The sequence below is a fragment of the Nematostella vectensis genome, chromosome 7 (genome assembly GCF_932526225.1).
Source record: "Nematostella vectensis chromosome 7, jaNemVect1.1, whole genome shotgun sequence".
Classification (NCBI taxonomy): domain Eukaryota; kingdom Metazoa; phylum Cnidaria; class Anthozoa; order Actiniaria; family Edwardsiidae; genus Nematostella; species Nematostella vectensis.
In genome coordinates this window covers 12,209,926-12,233,738 of record NC_064040.1, presented here as the reverse complement: position 1 = coordinate 12,233,738, position 23,813 = coordinate 12,209,926, and the positions used below count along the sequence as shown (strand labels likewise).

Here is a 23,813-nt window from a genome sequence, read left to right as displayed (position 1 = left end):
GAAACTGGCCTGATTTTCGAGCAAAACAAACGCCTAAATCACCTGTGTCGGGACATAGAATGTGTGATGATTAATTAACTCAGCCAAATTATCTTACACAATTAACCAGCCATTACAGCTTACAGGCAGCTGAAAACGCCGTGGATTAAAAGAACTATAACCGCTTAGAAAGTGTTATAAAAACACATGCATTACTTGGAAAGCACTATTTATTAAGACACAAAGATTGAAATACGAATTACTGCCACCTAATGATGATGTGCTTGGGAAAAGCCAGCCGAACCTAATCGCATAGAAATCTATTAGCAAAGAGTCCGTAGACAATGATTAGAGAATGGAAGATCAAGTACATAGCGAAGTTTGCTTTCGAAATCTTTGAGATATGTCAATTGAAACATTGAGGGTATGGAAAAGCAAATATAAATAATGTTAGAAATCTGTTTTCTTGTCTGACAACCGACAAAGTTAAATTGGTTGTCACTAACAAGTTGGTCCTTATTGACTTTCAGTAATAGTGTTGTTGTTGTTGGTAATTTTGTGTCATTTCAAAAGCTAACACAGCACAGTGTGATGGAAGAGTAGAAATAAATAATACTAAAAAACATATTTTTTCGATACAATCCATTATTTTAATCCTTGCTTTTGCGTGCAAAAGACCTGCATTTGGTTCGCTTCACAACCTATTGAAAGATTCTAAGAATCTTGTACAAGAACACTACTTCTTTCTACTGTTTCTTATATTTGAATTCCCTGAATCAAAAATTTATTTTAATCAATTATCACCATGTGTTTTTCAGAAGAGCAAAACCCGCATCTTGGTCAGTCTTTTTATCCATTTTATATAAGACAGTTAACATTTTCTACCACTGTTTCTTATCTTATTCGCTGAGTAAAAGAGTAATTTGAATTCGCACTCTTACGTCAAATTTTCGCAATTTTCGTAACCAGTTTAGAATTGTACGTGTTCATAAGTCAAATGACTTTGTTTTGCCCACGGGTGATAAGATGGACTAATGACCAATCATTTTCGGTCTCGTGTTTCTATTAATGTCTATGCCTACTTTCATGAAAAAGCTTTCATCTCATCGCACAAATGGTTAAATGCATAAATAGCTGACGGACAAAATAACTGCACAATTAAACCTAATGTCATATGAAATACAATTAAATCTTGGAATTAATGCAGTGTTTGTCTCTAATAGACGGCTAAAAACGCGAAAAAGTAGCTGAAAGTTGCTGCCGGCTTTTGTAAAAAAAGCAGGTTATGACACAATATGTTCCTAGAAATTATGTGGTAAATTTCTGTTGAATCCTACTTTTGCAGTTTTAGGTTTTTATGATAATTTTTTTAATCGAAATATACTGTTGTATGTGTGTTGTATTATGCTTAAAATATAATATTAATTTAGTTTCTTGGGATAAAAATCATAACTGGAATATAATGGAAAGAAAATAAAAATGATTAAATAGAAACATAATTGAGATGAAGAATAAGAGAAAAAGAAAACACAACTTACGCAAAACAAGAACAAATTGAAAAAAAAAAACATCGTATACAGCCATGTTAAGGCGAAATCAATGAAACAGTAAAAAATCCATAATATCAAACGTTTAAACTAAATACATCTAGCTGGCAAATATAAGTGTGTGGGTTGATTGATAAATGAAAAATAAGGAAATTTCCCTTCATCAGGGTAATAAAGTGAAATGTTGGTTTTGGTTGAGCTAATGACCCCTAAAAAGGCATTACTGAAAATAACTTTTTGGGCGATTTTCCAAATATTTTTTTAGCGAAATTCGATGTGACTACGACCTATCGAATGAAACTATGTCAAGATTTGATAAATGCCAAGAAGGTGAAAATCGCATATACCATGTGCAACAAAGCAACCTTTCTTATACTAAGAATAAAAAATTATCACAAATACACGTGAGCAACGCAACATACGTTCATTTTTACATAAGCTTAAAGTTTTGAGTTATCTAGAATAAAAACATAGGCAGATATAGCCTAAAGAAAGACTAGCCTATTCTGAGGATTTTGTTACCATGGTTTCGCAAATCTAACTCTACCAAATTTCAAAAAATTGGAAATTATTCCAATACAATCGCCATAGAACGAGCAGATTAGGGTGACGCGAAGTTAACCTTTGTAAGCACACATGGTACCCAATTGATTTCTGTATCAAGAAGCGCGGAAATGATAGGGAATGTATCCTAGATGTATAACTACAAGAGCCCATACCTACAAAAGACCCATCCTTGCTATTGCTTTTTATTCAATAGTGGATGAAACTAAAAAAGGTATTCATACTGTACTTCATTCCTCACCTACCTCACCTATCTTTTTTGCGCTCAGTTGCGCATAAGGCCTAAGGTACTTCATTCAAAAAATAAAATTTGCAATAGCTTATTCAAATCAGTCGATGGAAATTTCTGGATGCAAGTTTCTCGCGCTTGTGGTACTTTTCTAAGATGACAAAATGGCAGCGAAAGACAATCTTTTAGTTAAAATTCTTATTGGCCAATTTTATTGTCAATCATGTTTTACAAGGAGAAATGCAAACCATCTTTCAATCCGCTTAAAAGGACATTAGAAGACTACGTTTTTCTACGCTTTATCCGTAGAAAAACGAGTCTCTCCCCCATTCTAAGGTGAACCTTCTCTACGCGCGCAACATGTAGGACAAACAAACAAAAATGCAGCTTCAGGTGATTTCCAATAAATTGAGAATTTATCAAACAATTACCGGATAGAAAAACTCTCTTTCTTCTATGAATATTAAATTGTAACTAGTTAACAAGAGCAAATTTTGTAATATTTTTTTTAACTTCTCTTAGTAAACAGTAGTTTTATGGGAGGTCAGCTGGGTTTAATATCAAAGTATAAAAATACAAACATGAGGGAAGATCAATTTCCCTTTTTGTGAGATAACGGAATATTTTCATTTCCCTGCGTATTTTGCTAGGACGAAAAGGAAATGCGATGAGTTGTACCTCGATAAGACATAAACAAATTTGTATGACCCTTTAGATTCGATTAACCGCCAAACCACGCAAAGTTTACAGTGTTAAAACTGTACTAATGTGCAAGAAAGGATGATGCAAGATATTTTGTGAAGAAACTTTTGGGATTTTAAATAGAATGTCTAAAAAATATATTATCTGTTTGCTTGATGGTCGCATGCAATAAATAGGGAGAGCTAGAGTAACGACTTTCGACTTTAAACACACTCAAAAACTACAATTAAAATACATTTTATCTTTGCTTGTATCTTGAGGTCGAAACCAATCTTTAACTGTAATATCCTGCAAGTGCGTTGCATTAAATTTTAATAGATCAAACAAATACTTTGATAGTTGCCCACAAGAGGCGGGTGACTATGGGAAAAATATTTTCTTTCTCAAAATCAGTTGTTTTTGAAGTTCATAACAAAGTTATTTGTAACAATGTTAAAATTTCAATACACGAATATAAACATTTTAGTACCTAAACATTTTATCTGTTAGTACTTTACAGAATTTCCGAGTGTACGGAACTTAAAATTTTTGATTAAAAATTAAGTGCGCGTGCCCTCGAAATTCCTTAAGGGAAAAACCCTTGCTCCTGCTTCTCCTTGATTATAATAGCACAAGTAGATGTACCACTTGTAAACACAAAGAGCGACTCATAAAAAAATAATGGTTAATAATGCAGCCACTCGAGACTGTATTATCGATTTTAGAAAGCTTTCAAGTATTTATACCCTTGAAGGTTGTTTAGCTATTTGTAAGTTTGATACTTGTAATTCATTTTTTAAAGAACAAAAATAAACGCTGTAGGGTAGAAAACGCGAAAACTTCTGACAAGCGGCACGCTAGGGGTTGGAATAATCTCGTAATCGGTAGCATTAGCTGCATAACTCTTAAGTCTGTTATTTTTCTGTGTTTATACTGACGGTAATAAGGTAATGCTGTACATAAAATCACCAAGGATTTTGAAACATTTTGTCAAAAGAATTAATGAAATGCAAGGGAGATCGCTGCCTTTTTAAAAAATAATAAACACTTTTCTAGAAATATCACTAAGACGGATAATACATCGTAAATATTTTGATTTTTGAAGCGGACACAATCAGGATACGCATTTTTATAATACGTTCATTCTGGAATGGTCTACAGATATCTAAAAATGGTTAAAAAAGCAAAAAGGGATAGACTTTCTTTCAGGTGAAAAGTGGAAAAGTATTTATTACTTCGTTGTTGGTTTGATGATGAGAACTGTATACAACTTGACAAAAACTGACAAAATACAAAGCGTAGCGAAAATAAAAACGAATACAAAAAAATATATAATTCTTACATTCGTTAGTCTTCCATTTACTACTACTAACACCTTTTAAATTTAACACAGAAATGGATTTGGGGTAATAACAGGTTCGATTATATTGGCGCGAGCATGGAGTGTTAATATCCAACGACAAAGCTACCTTTGTTGGGCAAAGTGAAGCTTTCATAATGAAATCCCTCCTCGAACTCAATAATAACACGAATTAAGAGGTTTTAGGTGTTGTAAGGAAGGTTATTTCCAATTCATATGCTTGGTGGTATTGTTAGGGTCAATGTTCTCTTTTTTTCTTCTTTTAATAATGTCTTTAATCAATCAACGCCGTTGGAGAAAATTAAGAAATCAGCTTTTCGCATTAGATGAATAAGCACAAGTCCTGACAGATGTGATTAGAAAAGAATCCTTTCCGTTTTAACTGTTTAAACTTGTGTGATGAATACAAGGGGGATAGAAACTGACAAAAGTACAACACGAAGCGTTTCATTTCTTCTTACGGACGAATAGCAATCTAAAACGGCGAGAAACAAAACTAATACAATCCAATTAAGTGTATGCATTCCATCCCCTTTTTAATGAATCGAAAGTAAAAATAACTTAACAAATTGTGAATTCTGTTTTAGTCAACAGCTTTAAAGAATAATTCGACTTATATTGAAGTTTTTGTTTTTCTTTCCCGATAACGTTTGAAACTTTATTACGAGCTATTAATTCATATAAATATGGAGTATGTAATATTTAGCTTTGTGTCACCGCTGGAACGCAATTTTCATTATCTATAATTTTGCAAAACTCTTGACATGATGGGCTTTCATATCTTCGGGACTTTTGAAGTGGAGTAATAAAATATAAAAGTGAAAAAATATAACATTGACTTTCCGTTTTCACTAGAGCATTGCGTATTACTTAATGCATTTCTTCTCGTGTTTTAACATTTGGAGTAATTAGTACACAATACAACCAATAAAAAGTTCAATTTGCAAAGATATAAACAGAAATTATAAACCATTTCGCGGTCCAAGCAAACAAAAAAAAAGAAAGAGAAAAAAATGACAAATATACGTCTAGAATGATCTGGTCTGAACGCATACTCTGGGTCGAACAAACTGTACAAAATATATAAAAATTAATACCAAACAAACACAATTTTTCGCATTTTTTTACAATACTAGAAAGTCCTAAGACTCGCAAAACATTTTTAACTCATTGGTATTTTGTCAGATTAGCTACGGCTTAAAAACTCTCTGTTTTCAAACAGTCAGCTGCCTTACGGCCTCCATTTCTTTCGCTTCCTTTGCGACCAGAAACAATCTCAGTTTATTGTCGAATTTATTTATGGAGATTGACACATGTCAATCACATTTTATGTGTAATTTACACATTGTCCGAGTGCTCTGTCACTTCACGGGGTTCCTTCCGTATTTCTTTTGACAAAAGCAACTTTCCCTAAATTTTCGATCAAACAAGTATACTCAGTGAAATATAGAAAAAAAATAAATGAGAATAGAACAAAAATGATATCAGGCAGGAGGTGATAGGAAAATCTATTAATTTCGCCTCCAAGAGAATACAACACGAGTGCATTTGGAGAATAGAAATTATAAAGATAGTTATCTGGGGTTTAGGAAACTAACTTCAATGAACAGAGAGAGATTTAATTGGGTCGAATTTCAGCAAGCAATTCCCTCCACTTTTCACTACTCTAGAGCGAAAATTAATACTCTAAGAGAAAATTAATACTCTATTATTTCTTCATTAAAGAGTAACTAGTAATTCAACCTTTTTGAAGTTTGTGGTGCATTGTATTGATGTTTGCATTTATGAAAATGATAGCCCGATTCGAGAAAAGCGAAATAACAATAATCTTGATGCATCGGTTTATTTTGATAGATGCAGACAATGTTAAAATGAAAACTCGAACAAAAAGCGGGTTCTATGTGGTCATTTTTTTAACTTTAGTCGGAACGATGCGTAATATGGCTAATAGGTGATCATGTATTACGGGATGTATTCCCAATGTTGGTTATACACCAGGTGAGTTTTGATTGACAAGTGAGAACTGATTGTTCAATTTCCTTCACACTATTTCGCTGCCCTGGACAATGGCTAATTACAGCAATCCGACAATAAAAGCGATTACGTGAGTATTAAAACACGATTCGAAGTACGGATAGCAGTACACACCATAACACGACGGAGCACAGAGCTACACTGCAACGACATGGAGCGAGACTCAAACTCCTGTTTTAGCTTTGTTCGGAGGGAGGCCTATCCTCCAGTCAAGCGGTCCTCGCCGGTTCATTCCTTTGCCATCCAAGACATTCTTGGACTAGAGAAAGAAAAATGCAAAGGAAAAGACGACCGACCTTATTCCGGTTTAAATTACTCGCTCGAGAGTTTAACGCAGCCGGAAAAATTTAGTCTTTCAACAGGTAAGCGCTGCTAAACACTAATATTTTTCATAAGTACAACAGGAAATCTACTAGATAGAATAGTATCAAACCGTCCCCAAAACATCGCCTTAAGTTTTCTTTTCTCATCAAGAACTGGAAGCAGTCTACTTCCCAAACCGCGAACACGATTAAAAAACAAATGGGGGAGTAATGATTAGTAATGCCCTAATTAATGAGTTGTCCTTTATCCATCGTACAAAATACGTCTTTTCAAGCCATGGAACATCGAATCAATGCATCTCTTCTCGCTCCATGCTTTTTCGCACAAACCTAGAGATGCGAAGCGTGCACCTTACGTCGGAGTTTGTCATAATTTGTCACAATTCATACCATTCCCCGCTGACGCGCGAATATATGTTAAATTCTTGAATATGTAGCGAATATGACATTTAAATTATTATCCCAAAGAAAATACAACCTAGAATTTAAACGATAGTTCATAGCGTATATATATATATAAGCACTCGTATTTGTGAAGAGATTTTTTTTATTTTTTATTTTATTAGCACTGTTGAAGAAATGATAAATCGATAGTTTTAAAGTAAAACAATTTAGCCTTGATTCGAGGTTAATTCTACTAGATCTCTTTTTTATTTCTTTTGCAAACATATTTGTGTTTTACAAGATTTGAAAGCCGGTAAACAAGACAAGAGCCTTGGATTAATAGCAAGCGAGAAGGCGTCCAGCAAAAAAGCTAAGAAACGTCGGCATCGGACCATATTCACAAACTATCAGCTTGAAGAACTAGAAAAAGCATTCAAGGAGAGTCATTATCCCGATGTCTACGCAAGAGAAAACCTGTCCCTTAAAATCGACTTACCAGAAGACCGAATTCAGGTATGAGAAAATAAAAATACTCTCCTTTCCCTTTACATTCAATCAAATATTTCAGGATCAAGTTTCAAGTTGTTACTTTAGTTTTCGTAAAGCACTTTTTTTTTCTTTCCCAAAACACTCAAATCAACTCAGCGCCTTTTTCTTCTATCTTTGAATGACGTCACGTAGAAAACTTACAGTACAAAAAAAAACATATAAGCAAAAAAAATATGTGGTGTCGAGAACAGCTGGTCCAGAGAGCAAGGGAAATAAGAAAAACGGAAAGAAAAATTATTTTAATTCGAGTTAAGTATCCAAAAATATTTAAGCCGATATACAAGTTAATAATGATTAGTGTATATAAATAAGATGGACTGGCAGCGGCGTTGATTTGGCGCGCTAGTAGCGCGAAACTACACCAGGGGTTACTTGTGTTATTACCTTTCATTACACTTCATTAAGGGACTGAACTCTGTTATAATTGCCGTAATTACGGCGAAATTGATGCAAGCAGGTGCAGGAGTATTGACAGCCTTGGTGATTCAGGGACTGCTATAATAAATCAAAACATTCAGACAAGTTTATAGCAAGTAGAAAATAATCTCTTTGGATCTATCCGAGTACTTAAAGAAGAGATTTCCAAGCGCAGTTCTAGTCGAAAATCTGACAGGCTTGAAAAAGGTAACCTAAGAGATTTCTCCTTAAAAAAGGCTAGCCAATCAGAAAGAGAAATATTAGCCATAGAAACGAAGCGGAAAGGTTTCACAGTGGTGCCATTGTAATATTTGAAAACTCTTTTTTCTTTGTCAAAGCTTACGGATGTAAAGCGTTGGAAAAAGAACGTTTGGTATAATCAGAGAATTAATTAGTGCCTTTTTATCGCGACTAGTTTCATTTGCTTTGAATATTTCATATTTAGTTATATCTAATTGCTTCCGAAATCATAATTTTGCCAGCCTTTCGGGCTGGTCCACGCCGTTTATTTAGCGTTCTTCAGTTTTTATTACTACCCAAATACAAAACGTTATCGTCAGAAGTTTCGGCGGAAATACGAGTGATAACGGAGCTATAATTTTAATAAACTTTAACAGGAAATGCACACACCGTAATGAAGTTTTCATAAGCTACTCATCGGGATGGTTGAGTCATTTTTCCCGCTCTGATATTAATATAGTTTGAAAGGCAAAGACAACAGGCTCTGATTGTCAAACGGTTACGCAAACGAAGACGCGAGCGGCTAATGTATGAATGACAGTGGGTCAAATCCAGATCAACAAAAAAACGCATTCTCTTTGAATTAACTTCATGCCGCTGTTTTGTCTTTCTTAGTTATTTATTCATAATAACAAGAAGTGTTTTACTTGTAACTATGCCTGAGAAATTCCTATAGAAGCACCGTGGGTGAAGTAATACAACTCTAATAACCGGTACTTCAACCTAATATTTGTCAGATCAGAGCAGGTTTCGCACTGGACCAAGGAAGATCTCTGCACCTTGTCTTGACATTCGGTAAACAACGAATAATTATCGCTAGACTAATTTTTACAGCCTTCATTACCTATTGTTTGGCTAGGAGAAAATCCTGTTTGACTCCTCACAAGGAAATCAGAAAAAAAAAAGAATTTTTTCGCCAGTTTAACAAGGGGGACGCCTCGTTTCGACAGATCTACCTACTAAAATACTTTTTTCACACAATTTCTTAAACTCAAAATCACACTAACATAACGCTATCTTTTTATTACAAGTAGTAGTTTACACATTGGGTAAGTAATGTTATTCACTTTGAAAACAACCTTAAATTGTCATGATTATAATTTGTTGAGATTTTTGCTATAAAAACCAGGAAATGCTAATCAACGCTACTTCCCCCCGTTTTTAAATTGGTTCTTGGGCCTAAAGGCCAAATTTATTCTTCTCCCTATGAAACATGATGTATTATCCCCAATATTTTACTGTTGTAATGCTCTAAAAGGCTGTAGATCTAGTCCTGGTCTCTGGGTCGGAGAAGCGCAATGAAAGCAGTTCTGAAACCAGCTGACCCTTGATTATCGAAATACTATTGCTACATTTAACTTTTAATATTATAAAAAAAAAATTTTCTCATTTTTCCATATTGATCATATATATAAAAAAAGAAAAAACGCAATTACATCTCACGACATTTTTTTTACAAGTGTCCAAATTTAAACAGATTCATTTTGAATGAGAAAGTTTTGCAATATGGCTTACGCCCCACCGAGTTAAGGCTGTGTGTTTTGTTTCATAATTTCCTGTTCCACGACTACCTTTGGCATATGAGTTGTTGCGTCTAGAGAGTAAAGCTCAGAACTAATCAAGAGAAACATCGGCATTCGCGTAGCGCTCCAATTTCCAAAAATCTGTCTTTTCGTGAATTTGGCTGAATTTTCCCGCCATTTCTCAGATGGCGTCAAGTGTCGCGCGCGCTATGAGCGGTCATGCCATTTTTACGATTCACCGTGCTTTCATTTCTACTTTTATATTCAATGCTCACTGTTCTGTCTGTTTCTGTATCTACCGATAGTAAGGGAAACTTAAGCCTCTGTTTTCAATAATTTAAACACAAATTCTTCAAAACTTTTGGAATATAAACAGAGAATTCAGAGAATTCCATCCTTATTTTTTAAGGAGATAGCAATCCATAAACACCTGTACATATAATTCAGTAGGGTATTAAAAAACTATAACAAACTAAACCCACTCGATATTCATATTAATGTTTCATAACTTTAGACTACGTCATTTTGTAGGGCTGTTTTTCTTTAAATAAATTTTAAGATGAACCAGGCTTTATAGAACTCAAATTACAGACATTGGAATAGACAAATAAATTTACTTTATATACTTTACTGTTCGCATTGATATCATTGACACAAGAGAATGCATTAATGAGGAAGTTAGGTTTATTCGGAGTTTATTTCTGTTAGCTTCAGGAGTTCGTGAAAACCTCCAGAGCCGTGCTAATTTTGAGCCGCCGCTTTGGCGAGTAGTTAAATGAGAATGCACCCCGGGGTATAGCTGTTGTAACTAGCCTTATGAAGTAGACCAATGTATTCTATCCTGGCCAAACTAAAGGACAAAATCGCTGTTTATAATTATGGCACACTTTTGGTATATCATTCCTCTGGCAAATAACCTAACAACTAATGTTATACTGTTATTGAGGTTTGACTTGATATGTAAAAGTTTGATATGTCAAGGAGTAATGACTTGTTTACAGCCTTTCGCCCATAAAAAGACTAATAATTTACGACTAAAACAATGAGACCAAAGGTTACTTCGTTAAAAGGACTGAAATAAATAAATAATGAGTTAGAAAATGCATCTCCTGAAAACACTCCAAAAAGTACAGAAAAATTCAGTACACCAAAACACAATAAAGAAATTGCAAAAATGCCAGATTTAACTTTACTTTAATTATTTATTATATGTTTTGCTGCAAGCATTTCATTCAATAGTAACGAAAAAGTACTTGGAAGTTAGGAGAGATTCCGAATGCCTAATTCACTACGCCTCGATGATGGTACCGACAATCGGCGAGTCAAGATTGGAATCAAGCTACCCGTGAGCTAGGCCTGCGGCAAGAAGATGCCTAATCTAGCAAAAAGAAAGCAAGTTTTGCTTCTTTAATTAGGCCTTAGAGCCTTAATAAGCAATAAATGAGTAGACTGACCTCTGTGATACAAAATGGATGCCCTATCTTAGCCATGAAATTACAGATTATGTGAAAATAAAAAGCTTTAAAAAAAACATCAGCTTAGCAAAGAAACTATGAAAAATTGCCATTCACCACTTAAAACCGAGCAATCGAAGGTTTCCAGTTTCTCTCAATTGCCATTAAAATCGTTGTATCTTCAAAGAAATTATGGCTTTTTATTTTAAAAAAATATCAAAGGCTAGGGCGCTATGGGATGTATTCGATGTGGGGAAAATTCCCGGGAGATCGTGTAGCTACTTTGAGAACTAATCCGTCCTTGATCAGACATACACACACTGTCTGACTAGCTACGTAATGATTCATTCGAGTATAATTCTAGCAGTAAGCCGGAGACTTTGTAAAATAGCTTTATTGAAAAAGTCAGCCGAGCTTCGCGTTTTGATTTATCGCAATTATATCTTCTTCCCCCACTGTGGCCTAATTTTCTACCGTATAATCGATCTAAACATTTTCCTAATGCGCGGATATGTGCGATAAAGAGAATCACAAATACTAACTCCTCAGGGGAAAAAATCTTATTGCACTTTTCCTATAGATGTTTTTAAGCAAAGAAAGCCATCAGAAAGGCTTGCTATTTCAGTCACCATCCTTTGATTTTTTTTCCAAAATAAATTCCTATCGTTGTCATAATATTTCTTTTTGTGGAACATGCCTCTTGGTTTTTTTTTACCAAAATACTTGATATTGACCTAATAGGTGTTTAATCAGTCCTGTACAAGATACCTTTTATCAAAACCACGGTAACGCCAATAAGCTGCAGAATACACCAGAAATAAGTACCTATCACCCGTTTCAGTCTACGGATAATCTGCTTTAATTTAAACCGTGCTTTTAAAATAAGCTAGAGTAGCCCGTATCGCGGGTAAAAGCCCTAATTTTTTGTAGACGCATTCAGCTTCGATATCTGTGGACGGAAAGATGATGCATTAGTGGTTCTATTAGTCGTAATCGCGAGAAGCCCTCACGTTTTGTTTGGCAGGAAGTTTGCCGTGAAGGGGCATAGAACTACAACAATGACGATAACTAACATCGTAGAAATGCGTTGAAAAGATTTACTCGCTAATCTCTACTTGCATTAGAACCAAGTAAACAAGATCAGAATAGAATAGGGCTAAAAACGAAAGCCGAAAAGAAGTAAAGAAATCAGCGAATGTGTTTTTAAATGAGGCAAGTGTTCCACCCAGTTTCTCTGATAACGACAAATAGAAATAAAATGGAATGAAATTGGAAAACAGCCATATCTGTTTCCGGAAATCAAAGCACAGTAATGATTGGCTCGCCATCTTCACCATCTTTTTACTGTTGGGCGATATTAGACCCTAGTTAAACCGAATAAAACGCATCAAAACGCAAAGGCGACAGTTTTTTTCTTACTGTAGGGAGTTATGTATGGCAGTGGACTGTTCTATACTTCCTACGCAAAGTAACTATTAACAGTAACGCTTACTTTTGTCGTTCTCTGCTGTAATAAGATTGTTAATAAATTAGAATTTCCCTTAACAAGTTTTCTCATAAACTGCTTACGGCAACAATTTCGTAAGATGTTTCTATCTATAAGCTCAAGAATTTTTTCCTGAAAACCCCTTAATTTTAGTCTTGCCCATGCCAACGTGGACATCCATTGAAAGCAAAAAAATCCTTTAAAGAACGAACAATCCATTTAGCAGTACAAGTAGATACTTGCTTTACATAATAGAGCAAGCAGTCGCAAAATGTGAATCAAAAATCACAAATCCCACTCTCTCGCGCCATAACAGGGGATAATTAAACGCTATTGAGATATTCACAGTTCACTAAACACTCAAATACACAGAGTCTCTTAGAATCTACTTGTTCTAATTCAACAATAAAAATAAGCAATTAACAAATCTCATCAATGGGATTATGGCTCACGTTTCAGACCAATGCGGCGGTGAAGTGTTGACATTTTGTTGCGAGTTTCAGCTGTTTCTCTCATGTGTTTTACCGATCTCTACGATGAATTTTGAGAATATAATATTCACACAAACTGAGGCCATTTATTACTAAAAGTAGCAAAATGCTAAGTTCTCGAATATTATATTTAAAAAAATGAAAGCGTAAGACCACTGAGTTGGTAACTGGCAGATGTATTTTGATGAACTGACAATGGGCCATTTTTTTATATTTACTGACAGTTTTACGGTCGTTCTAAATGCAAAATGAAGTGTCAAACATCAGTCGTTTTACTAAAACACAAGTTAATTTTCACAGTTAGATTTAAATGCCGTTTTGTATTCACCGTAGCTAGCACTAAAGCACATAAAGTACTTGTTGAAATTGCTTAGTACTAAACAAACAGTGCTCTTTCAAGAACGCTAAACCTCTTTTAAAGCTGACCTTTCAATCATCCCCGGGGCAATAGCAAACTGTGGCAGAGAGTGGAGCTCCCCCAGCTTACTAAACCGATCTATCTAGGATTACTTGGGTTACAAGACGTACTTAAGACAGAGTCAACAATATTGCACACTTCTCTAGAGTCCATTTAGTAAACAGACGCTTGCATTTCGAAATTGAAATAAGGGGAAAACCTGTACAAGACCCCAAAAAGAAAGCGTACAATTTTGGAAGATAATAATGGAAGTAAACGACTGACTTCAGATGGTTGGGTAAAAATAAAGTAAACGACTGAGGTCGGTTGGTTGGGTAAAAATACGTTTTCTCTTGATTTTTTGTAGGTAAACAGATAGATAACTATACAGGCAATGTACGATTTATTTCACAATATAGAAATGATTGAAGAAAATAGCCCCACTCCCACCCCCCCAAAAAAATAAATACATAAAAGGAAGAAAAAGAGAGTTCCAAATAGAGAGACAGCAAGAATTCGTAGACAAAACAAGGGAACACCCGCGTATTCTCAAAAGCAAGCAACAAAGCCCAACGTAGTTTTCAAATTAGCAAAAGAGAAACAAATGTTTAACACTAAAGAAGTAAAAGAGCATTATTTTTCGAGAAAAAGAAAAAGCAAAATTTTCGAAAATTTCGAATATTTATCACACTCGAAACACTATACTTTGAATAAAAACAGCTTTTATTTAACAATTCAAGATCCATCTTTAAACATAATCGAACTTTAATCTAGAGATAATAACCAGCTACTAACGTTTCTTTTGCAATTTTGGGTTAGAGAAAGGTGTAGATTGTTTTGATAAGTTTCTTTGTGCAAACTGTTTCCCCAACGTTCTCCCGACGCCTCAAATCTGGCAGCGGGACTTCAAATTTACTATCTCGAAATCAAATATGACGCCCTTCCTCTTTATCATTACTTTTTTGAACTTCTTTTATAATAACAAATACCGTGTAGGTTTTCCCACGCTCAAAACTGTTTTAAGAACTCTGTCAGTAACGGAGGGATTTGAGGACTGTCTTTTTTTTTTAGATTAGGCGGGCAGTACAACCGTGGCCTTATCGTAGCAAGCGGTCGAGCGATTTCCGATTATTTCGCTATCTGCTGAATAAATCGCTTCCTTCCAATGTAAGCAATCGGTCTTCCAATTGAAAATTAATTTCCTTCGAGTCTAAATAACTCCCGTGAGATTGTTAACTCGAGTTAAACTCCATAACTTCACAAGACGTCTTTCGGTGTATTTTCAATTCTATCTCATTGATTTGCCTTTTAAATGGGAGGAGAATAGCGGATATGATTGTTTCCAATATTTTTGTGAAATACTGGGGATGGAGATCTGGCTCATATCATTTCGATGAATCAAATAAACTTCTAAACGAGATAGAGTAAAAACCGTAACCTTGATTACACTCGCAGTAAATTGTTGTTTAGAAAAAAAATGCCGCGATAATCCCGCGGTTTCTTTGAGCGTTAATAATCGTTCACATCAAAAGCGATAAAAGCAAATGTGGTGATGCGAACCCCTGTCTAGAGTAATTTGCTCCCTCCCTATAAAGTACAATAAAAGGGCTGTTTGTAGCACCAGCTGCGCCCTCTAATCAGAGCATTAAGCGTCTACGCGACTACGCGATCACACATGCTTCTCTTATTTCGCCCGTCTCGAGAAGAAATACAGATAAAATAGGTCATTTAACGGTCATATAATTATTAGTGTGGCATTGATGCAGCCCTATCTAAGGCACTTAGCGATACTGTCAATGAAGGAGATGGCTCGAATATTGAGGGAATATAGCGAACAATGACAAGCACTGTATGTTAGATAGCGTACATATCCAAGTGGTGCACTTAGCCACACATCTATCACCCTTTGTCCGAGTTATTAGGAATCAAAAGACGTGTGTGGGTGGGTTGTTTAGCGATTAACCTCTATTAGCAAAATAGAAATGGTTTGAAATTTGAGCGCACCGAAAAAGGGCGACTATTCTAGCTAGTCACATGTCTTTACTACGCTAAAAGCTTTCGGTGTAATGAGGTTTGGCGTGAATTGAAAACGGCGATGGCGCTTTATTCGGAAAATGACAAAGTTGATCAACCCTGCAGTCTTCTTAAGCCCTTAAGCGAAAATATGGACCTTATAGTATTGCGATCTATTAGCTCCCCTTGCGGTAACAATTTGTGATTATCACGAGCAGCACTAGTGGTATTCCTCGTCTATGGGTTGAGCAGAGTACAGGACTCGTAACGCGCGTGACTGATCTGTACAAGACACCTGTTGCCAGAGTATGGAAACGCCTGGTTGCGTGACACAATTGTTACTAAGAATAGAACGGGATTGGCTGTGTGAGACACACTAAGTTCGGGGTATAAAAATGATTCAAAAAAGAACAATACAAAACAATTATAAATAGCGCCGATTCAATACCCAAAGAAATTGTACAAAGTCTATAAAGAATGTCAGAACATCGAAGCCGAATAGAACCGAGTCTACGCCGAATAACATGGAATCAATTCCGAATAGCACCGGGTCGATGCCGAATAGCACCGAGCCAATACCGATAGGCGCCAATTCAATACTTAAGAGTTTCGAGTCTATGCCGAATAGCAGCGAGTGTATGCCGAAAGGACCGAATAAATGCCGAATGGCACTGACACTATTCAGAACTGCAGAACTAATTCTGGTTTTATGTCAAGGCCTGATTATTTTACCAAAATATTGTTGCTATATCCAATGAACATTAACAGAAGAGACATGTTTAACTAAGTTATACGTGTTTGTCTTTCCAGGTCTGGTTCCAGAACCGTCGCGCAAAATGGCGTAAGAAGGAGAAATGCTGGGGCCACAGCTCCATCATGGCAGAGTACGGATTATACGGCGCCATGGTCAGGCACTCCCTTCCCCTCCCCCCTCACCTAACACCCAGCTCTGCGCCATGGCTGCTGGGAATGCACAAAAAAGCCAAACAATCAGAGGACGCGCAGAAACTGGAACCAAGCGAGAGAGAGCATGCGCTGGACTCCGAGGACGAGCTAAGATCGCACAGCATCGCCTCGCTAAGGAAACGTGCCATAGAGCATGCGCAAAATCTACAACACGAGACAGTCAAACCGGAAATTGACGTCACGATGTTGAAACGAGAATGCGAGGACAGAGAGACCCCGTCACCACCCCTATCAGTAGATGATACAGTCTCTTCGCCATAGCGTTAACCGGGTGGGCGTTTTCTTGTAATATAGAGGAGTTAGAATGAAGGTAGAATCATCAAAGTATCGTAGCGCAATCACATTTTGATCAATTTTAGATCCCCTTTGGCCAGAAGATATCTAGCACATGCATCTTCTAATTTGTACAATATTCCACACCTAAGGATGGCCTGTGCCAGATTCTAATGAAGTTGACCCTGAAAAAATGAACGCTCAATCACACTTCAATTAGCGCTTTTTTAATCAAACGTCGGAGTGTACTGTTAGTAAAAAGGAAAACTGGTTTATAACTCTACCTTAATTCCTCTGTCCTACTGAAATCAAACGTTTAAATTATGGTAATTTTTATATAAGAATCGGGCTTCTTACAAATCGTGTTTGTGGTAAGCGACGTCATTTATTGCAAAACATTAGGTAAACGCACAAAATAATACATAACTTACTTGTTATGTTAGTTTGATTTAAACTATCAGATTGTACAGTGGAGAGAATATATTGTAAATATCGAATGAACAAAAGATACAAGAAATGCAAGCGAATTATTTATAGAGAATGCACAAAGAGAAAGAAAAAATCTGTACGTTGAATAAACTATACATCAATCTATGCCTTTGTTTCGTTGTTCTAAATCTTTTAAGGTGAATTCGCCAACACTTCTAAGACGGGTCCCTAGAAAGAAGGTTAACGCAAACCCAGAGATAAATGCCCCTTTAACACAATCAAATGTCGAGCCGCATTTATCCCTGGGTCATAGCGCTAACCTGCTTTCTAGGAACCGGCACCCGGAACTACCGGTACATGAGCGACATGTTCCAGTACGAAAACATGTTCTTATTTCAGCCTACTCAGGTACGACTTAGCTTGAATGCTTTCTTAGAAGAGACTGCTTTAGAGATTTCATCCGTTCATCTATAGCGTCTATTGACAAAGTCTACGACGAAAAGAAATATATGAGAAAAATGGTTGGTACATGGGGGAAAGAAATATACACGCAGTATTTCAATAAGCATGCGTCTCGATCATGCGCAGTGCGAGGCGTTTCTCACGAAAACGAGGTCAACCTACATTCATGAGAGAAAGTAGAGGAATGTTAGGCAAAACGTACAAAAAAAGGAACACGTCCCCGCGAAAAAGAACTTGATCTTCGAAAACAATTTTTATTTTTAAAAAACGGTGCCCATTTGTGAATACTGCTTACAGCACATACTCGAGACACCGACTTATTTCTACAAAGCAACTAGAATTTTGGAAAGCGCACAATTTTAATTCGTCTTTGGAAGGTGTTTTTAAATTTTTGTCGCAAAAGACCTTTTGGGTAAGAAAAATTGATGTCTCTTCCCTTATTTCGAGCACCATTTAAAAATATTTTAAAAATATTTTTTTAAATTATAAGGAAATGACCAGTAGGGGCGTGGCTGTGTCCCCTAATGTTTTTTATGATTCTGTATCGTGCCCCACCTCCCCCTCCCCCCTCCCCAAATAATTGACTGCTACCAGGTTCCCGGTCGGGGAGCTCTGTGTTGTCGTTGTTGCTGTGTGTTATTGTTCATGTTGCATTCATTGTTATCTTTGTTGCTGCTGTTGTTGTTGTTTTTGTTGTTGTTGTTTCTGTTGTTACTACTATTATGGCTATTATTACTTGTTGCTGTTGTTGTTTATGTTGCGGTCATTCTTTTCGTGGTTACTTCTGTGTTTTTTGTTTTTGATGTTATTGTTGATGTTGCTGCCATTGTCGTTGTTGCTGCTGCTGTTGTTGTTTATGTTGATGTCATTTTTTTCGTGGTTGCTGCTGTGTTTTTTGTTTTTGATGTTATTGTTGATGTTGCTGTCATTGTCGTTGTTGTTGCTGCTGCTATTGTTGTTTACCTGGAACGGCTGTGAGAAGGAGGACGTATCACAAGAGGAGACCACGCCACCACTTGATGTCTGTAGGAACAAAACAAGCGACATTTTTTTTACCAATGTTCTCTTGCCATTTATGTGTGTACAACCATGCAGTAATGTAATAATTATACACTGTGGGAAATTAAAAGGTATCTTGTGTTTGGTGACGTACATCAAGAGAATTTGTACCCAAAAGAGCTTCACCGTGTTAAGCTATCTACAAGATAAAAGCACCAAAAAGGAAATAATTGAAAAGTTGACGCATCAACCGCGATTAAAGCTTGGCTGTTCTGCCTTCTGTCAGAGTTCTAAAATTTAAAGGTTGGACTTTAAATGGAATATGGACTTGATATGGTCTTTAAAGTGAAAACAAATATCACTGGTGCAAACTATGGGACAGACTAAAGCAACTCACAAGGTAATCAGGTTTTTACGGACCCCTGTAAAATCCAAATTTATCTCCAAGTGTAAAACTTTGTCCCCCGGAGTGAGAGGAAGTGTCAAGGCTAAGCTGCCTTGGCGTTTCTAGTGTTGTAAGAAAGAGCTATAGTATATACAAAGGAAGCAGTGAAATGGTCCCTTTTTTTCTCATTTCTTTATTGGCGCATACTGATGCTTACCGAAAGATGTGACATGTATTCAGGGGAAAGGCCTTCTAGGTAAAGTATACGACTTTCAAGAAGCTGCAACTTGTGGTAAATATCAGATGCCACAGGCCGCCCTGGAAATATAAGCACAGGTCATTATCTTTTACACTGGAACATCACACATTAAAGTCACAAATCTATAGCACATCCTCTTCACTGATTGCCCAGACATTTGCAAGTGGACTAATTGATAAGGTAAATAAACTATAATAAGGTTAAGAAACAATAATTCAGACATCACAATGGCACAAAATTAATAAAACAAGATAAAGTTTCCTACAGTACTGTATGTGACCTGTCATAAAGAAAGACATACAAAAGCATTTCAATGCCTTCTTGTATCATAATGACTATCTTAGGGATGTTTTCATAGTAATCCCAATAGAAAGAACAAGCTTGTAGCTACAGTATTATAGTTAGCAGTTAAGAAATATAAAAGAACTCTTAAAAAGCAACTTACACACTATGTTGCTTAGTAACAGGATTTTATCATAACCTTAAGGAATAGCTTAGGGTGTACTTTCAAGGGCAGCTTCATTGCACATTTGGCAAAATCTAAGGCTGTTCTGAAAAACCTTTGTTGCAGCTGAGCAATTCTCACCTGGATTGACTCCTAGTGAGTACTCCATGTTGCGGATTCTCTCATTCAGTGCTGGTGTAATGGGAGACGGCATAGGCTTCTGGATGGTCTTCTTGGGCTCAGATGGATATCCCTGTAATCCCGTCACATGATCAAGAGCTTGGGCCTCATCAGATGTTTTGGTATTGTTTATATGTGTTACTAAAAATAAATGGAAATGAAAAATGTGTCGAGTCTATTAGGCAGGCAATTGAGAGATGGTACTTAACAAATAGATCTCATTTTCACATGCGTCTGTGTAAAATGTATCGTTTGTCATTTATTGTATACACCCCTCCCCCCTAGGGAATATGAGCACCACGCGCATGCGTGTTAGATATATAAGCAACACCTGAAAACAAGCTTAAGACACAACGCAAATGAACAGTTTGTGAAGTTGAGTAAAAACCCCTTGGAGAAATGAAATGTAATAATAGATGCACAGATGACATCACAACAGTGTGTCATGAACAAAAAAGGATGCAACTAGACTTAGTCTGTGCATCTATTAGAGGACAGACGCACAAAAATATGAAATCTTTTTGTTTTATACAACAATAAAAATGATTTCTTATGTTACAATCTATTTTTGGGTAGTGCACCAGCATGCCGATGCCAATTGTGCATGTCCCCTTATAACACATGGACCCTTGACCAATCAGAGAGCACAATTTATGAGTGCCGTTGTATAAAGCAAACTGTATGTACCTTTAATGTGACTTCTTTGACCCAGTCTTGGAATGAATACAGCTTCAGTTCTTGCACAACTATTTTCTGTTCAGACAAATTATGGTTAAACTGTAACTGTAAAATTTGGAGCAGGAATGAAAGGCCAAAGAATGCCTAGATATGGAAAAGAAGGAGAGAAATGAAGAGAGAAAAAGATAGAGGTACAATAGAGGAGGGTCAGGGGGAGAGGGGAGATAAAGGTGGAATAGTAGGAAAGAAAAAAATTTAGTGAGTTGTAACCAGTAAAAGGATGGAATGTAACCAGTAAAAAGATGGGAGAAAGCGAGAGAAAAGAAAACAGATAAAAATGATGGAAAACTCTGCTCACCCACTTCACTATCCTCATCAACAACATTGCAAAACTCTCTTCTGTTGAGTTGATCCACCTCACTTCTTTTTCTCTCAATGAATGAGGTTATTCTTCTATTAATCTGCACACAACAAAACAATAATTCAGTCCATAGTCTGTAAAAAAGTACATAAATGATTTGCTTCTCATGGATAAAAAAATAAAAGAGATAATTTTTGAAGAACAGCTAGGGCCTGCTTTTATTTCATGGTGCAGTTACCTCCTTGTTGTCTGCTGTCACTTGGACAAGAGACCAATCAACTGCCTCTGCTTCTGTAGAATAATCAAGATAGGCAATTCCATATACGTACACACACAGACATAATACACATATGACTAATGAAATGCACATTTCACTGAATATCTGAATTAAGGATGTGATATAACCCACTATTATCTGCTTTTGTTTATATATTAATAGGTTAAACTGTTTCTACAATGTTATTGACAGTAAGCAAATTGGAAAGTATGGAACCGAACAAAAAGAAACTTTACATAAATACATTCACAATACAAATAAGTCATTCACATGCACACCAAATAAGTACCATCTCTGCTATTTGGTCTCTCAATCCTTTTTTTCTTGGTGACTGATTCATTATTTTGATTTCCTTGATGAGTATTCTTGCCATGTAACTTTTCTTTAATTCCCTGATGATTGTGACAAAAAGTAAAAAATAATAATTACCAAGGACACTACTTGATCTGGCATTGGCTTGATATTTATGTGAAATCGTGTTGGAAAGAAAAAAAATAGGACAGTCACAGGGCTCAAAGTTTGTCTTTTTTTTCTAGTTTTACTGTAAAACCTTTTTTTGGAATTCTAGTAGAGTTTTAGTCGCACAGAATACACATGGTATTCTCAGACTGCTGTAAAGTGGTAACAGAAAAGGCACATTCAAGTATTCACCTTTGGCTGTTCATATTGATACCCATGACTGCCCCCTCCCCAAGCAAATTCTGGGTATGCATCTGAATAAAATGCAAAACCAAGATCATGTTAACAGACTTAACAAAACTGTTTCAGGGCTATAGCCAGGATTTTGAGCAAAAGGGGGGGGGGTTGTTTACCCACACAGTGGTACCTTTATTTTCCCTCATTAGAGCGGACCTTCCAGCAAGCGAACCCCCCAAGCCTCCCTGGCTATATGACCTCATTCAAACTGGCTGCAAAATTATGTGCAGACAGCAAACATGATATCATCTTACTTGTAATAGTGCTGTCAACTCTTCAAGAAGTGTTGTAGCTTTATCACCCTCAATAACTTTATTGTACATTTTTGTGTCATCTAAAGTGAACTGCACAATGCCATGGTCAAAGTTGAGCTATAATACAAAAGGACAAGTAAATACAAGGAATACTTGAAGTTTATACTGTGGTACAAGGTATCAAGAAGTATGATTATAAATTTATTTAGACACATTGGATCACTAAACACAGCTTTTAACCCAGATGTTAACAGTAACACCATTAGCCTGCTACGCTGGTGTTGCTTTGCTCAAATGATGGCAAAACAATAAAATGGTTGCATTAAAGCATTGCAGTACAGTACATCGCAAAATGTAGTACAAGCACTGCAAGCATTGTTGGGCAAAAAATTGTGGCTTTTAGACTAAAACTCATGTTTATTTATATCTTGGGCGGGAGAGGGAGGGGCTGGTAGGACTATGGCCCTACCACTTCTTGCCATTTTCCAATCTGATAATTTATTTCAATTGTCAGCCCCCAGCCCCCCTTCCCACCTTTCAACCTGCTCCACAGTCCCTGTTTGGAGAAATCCCCTCAATATCATACCTGTCAACTCTACCGCATTAGGTGGGAGTCTCAAGATTTTGGAGATTTTCTCCCGCTCTCCCACGTGGAGCACCAAATCTCCTGCTTTTTAGCGACTTTTATAGCTTCAAAAAGATCCTTTTATAGAAAATCAGCATTTGGCCTTTGGCCTATTTTCTATCAGTAATGAAAATTAAAATTCCTTTTGTAGCACCATTTATTGAACATGCATGCTAGTGTACGAAAAGCCATTTTGCTTGCTTGAGCTTGCAAGCCCCTGTTAGAGTAATTATTAAACCCCACCCCTCCCCCAAAAAAAACTCTCAAGCCTTGAGATTTTCTGGGGTTGACAGGTATGCAATATATATCTGGTTGTCACCTAGCAACTTCGCAAATGCTGTGTAGGGGTAACCCATACTATTAGCGAAAATTCAACAATCCACCTTTTATTTCAATTCCAAACATTCTTCTAGACAATTCACAGAACAGAAATGGAAACGTTATTAATACTTACAAACGTTGTACCAGTTGAGGGGGCTCGTAAATTAAGAATTTAACCACTTCGCGCAAGTTAGCTAGATTTAGCAGAATTGTCGTTGCTACCACTCGTACCTTTCGAATGAAGACTTGTATTGCTAGTAGCGCTTCTCGGATCGCCGACATCACATGATGTGATTCATTTTCTATTGAATCATTCATCGTTGTTTCTTGTTTCTTTATTTTACCCGCGCATGCAGCCTCGCTCCAGTGTAACGCACAGGGAGATCGTAAAATCTTCCGATAGTTATTGTTGAAAATAGTTTTTAAGCTACTCATAATATCCCAGTTTTCCCCTATTACTTTCCCTTATATGTATTTTGGACGTCAAAATGCAAAAACAAGCGCATTTCAACTGTGAAGAGTTCTCTATATA

At 36.4% G+C, this 23,813-nt stretch overlaps 2 protein-coding genes across 2 annotated transcripts; one reads left to right on the top strand and one right to left on the bottom strand.

The window, feature by feature from the left end:
• The first annotated feature begins 6,400 nt into the window (after positions 1–6,400).
• Positions 6,401–17,504, top strand: LOC5510758 (visual system homeobox 2). The gene is made up of 3 exons (XM_001631173.3): positions 6,401–6,756; positions 7,403–7,614; positions 16,482–17,504. The coding sequence occupies exons 1-3, from the start codon at positions 6,546–6,548 to the stop codon at positions 16,896–16,898; spliced, it is 840 nt and encodes a 279-aa protein (XP_001631223.2). The 5' UTR covers positions 6,401–6,545; the 3' UTR covers positions 16,899–17,504.
• LOC5510771 (MAP3K12-binding inhibitory protein 1) lies at positions 17,122–23,789 on the bottom strand. Its single transcript, XM_001631140.3, has 10 exons — positions 23,513–23,789; positions 22,336–22,452; positions 21,675–21,777; positions 21,347–21,399; positions 21,106–21,208; positions 20,757–20,822; positions 20,031–20,210; positions 19,403–19,503; positions 18,765–18,824; positions 17,122–17,829 (listed from the first exon to the last, which is right to left on the bottom strand). The coding sequence occupies exons 1-10, from the start codon at positions 23,714–23,716 to the stop codon at positions 17,755–17,757; spliced, it is 1,062 nt and encodes a 353-aa protein (XP_001631190.2). The 5' UTR covers positions 23,717–23,789; the 3' UTR covers positions 17,122–17,754.
• Positions 23,790–23,813: the final 24 nt, after the last annotated feature.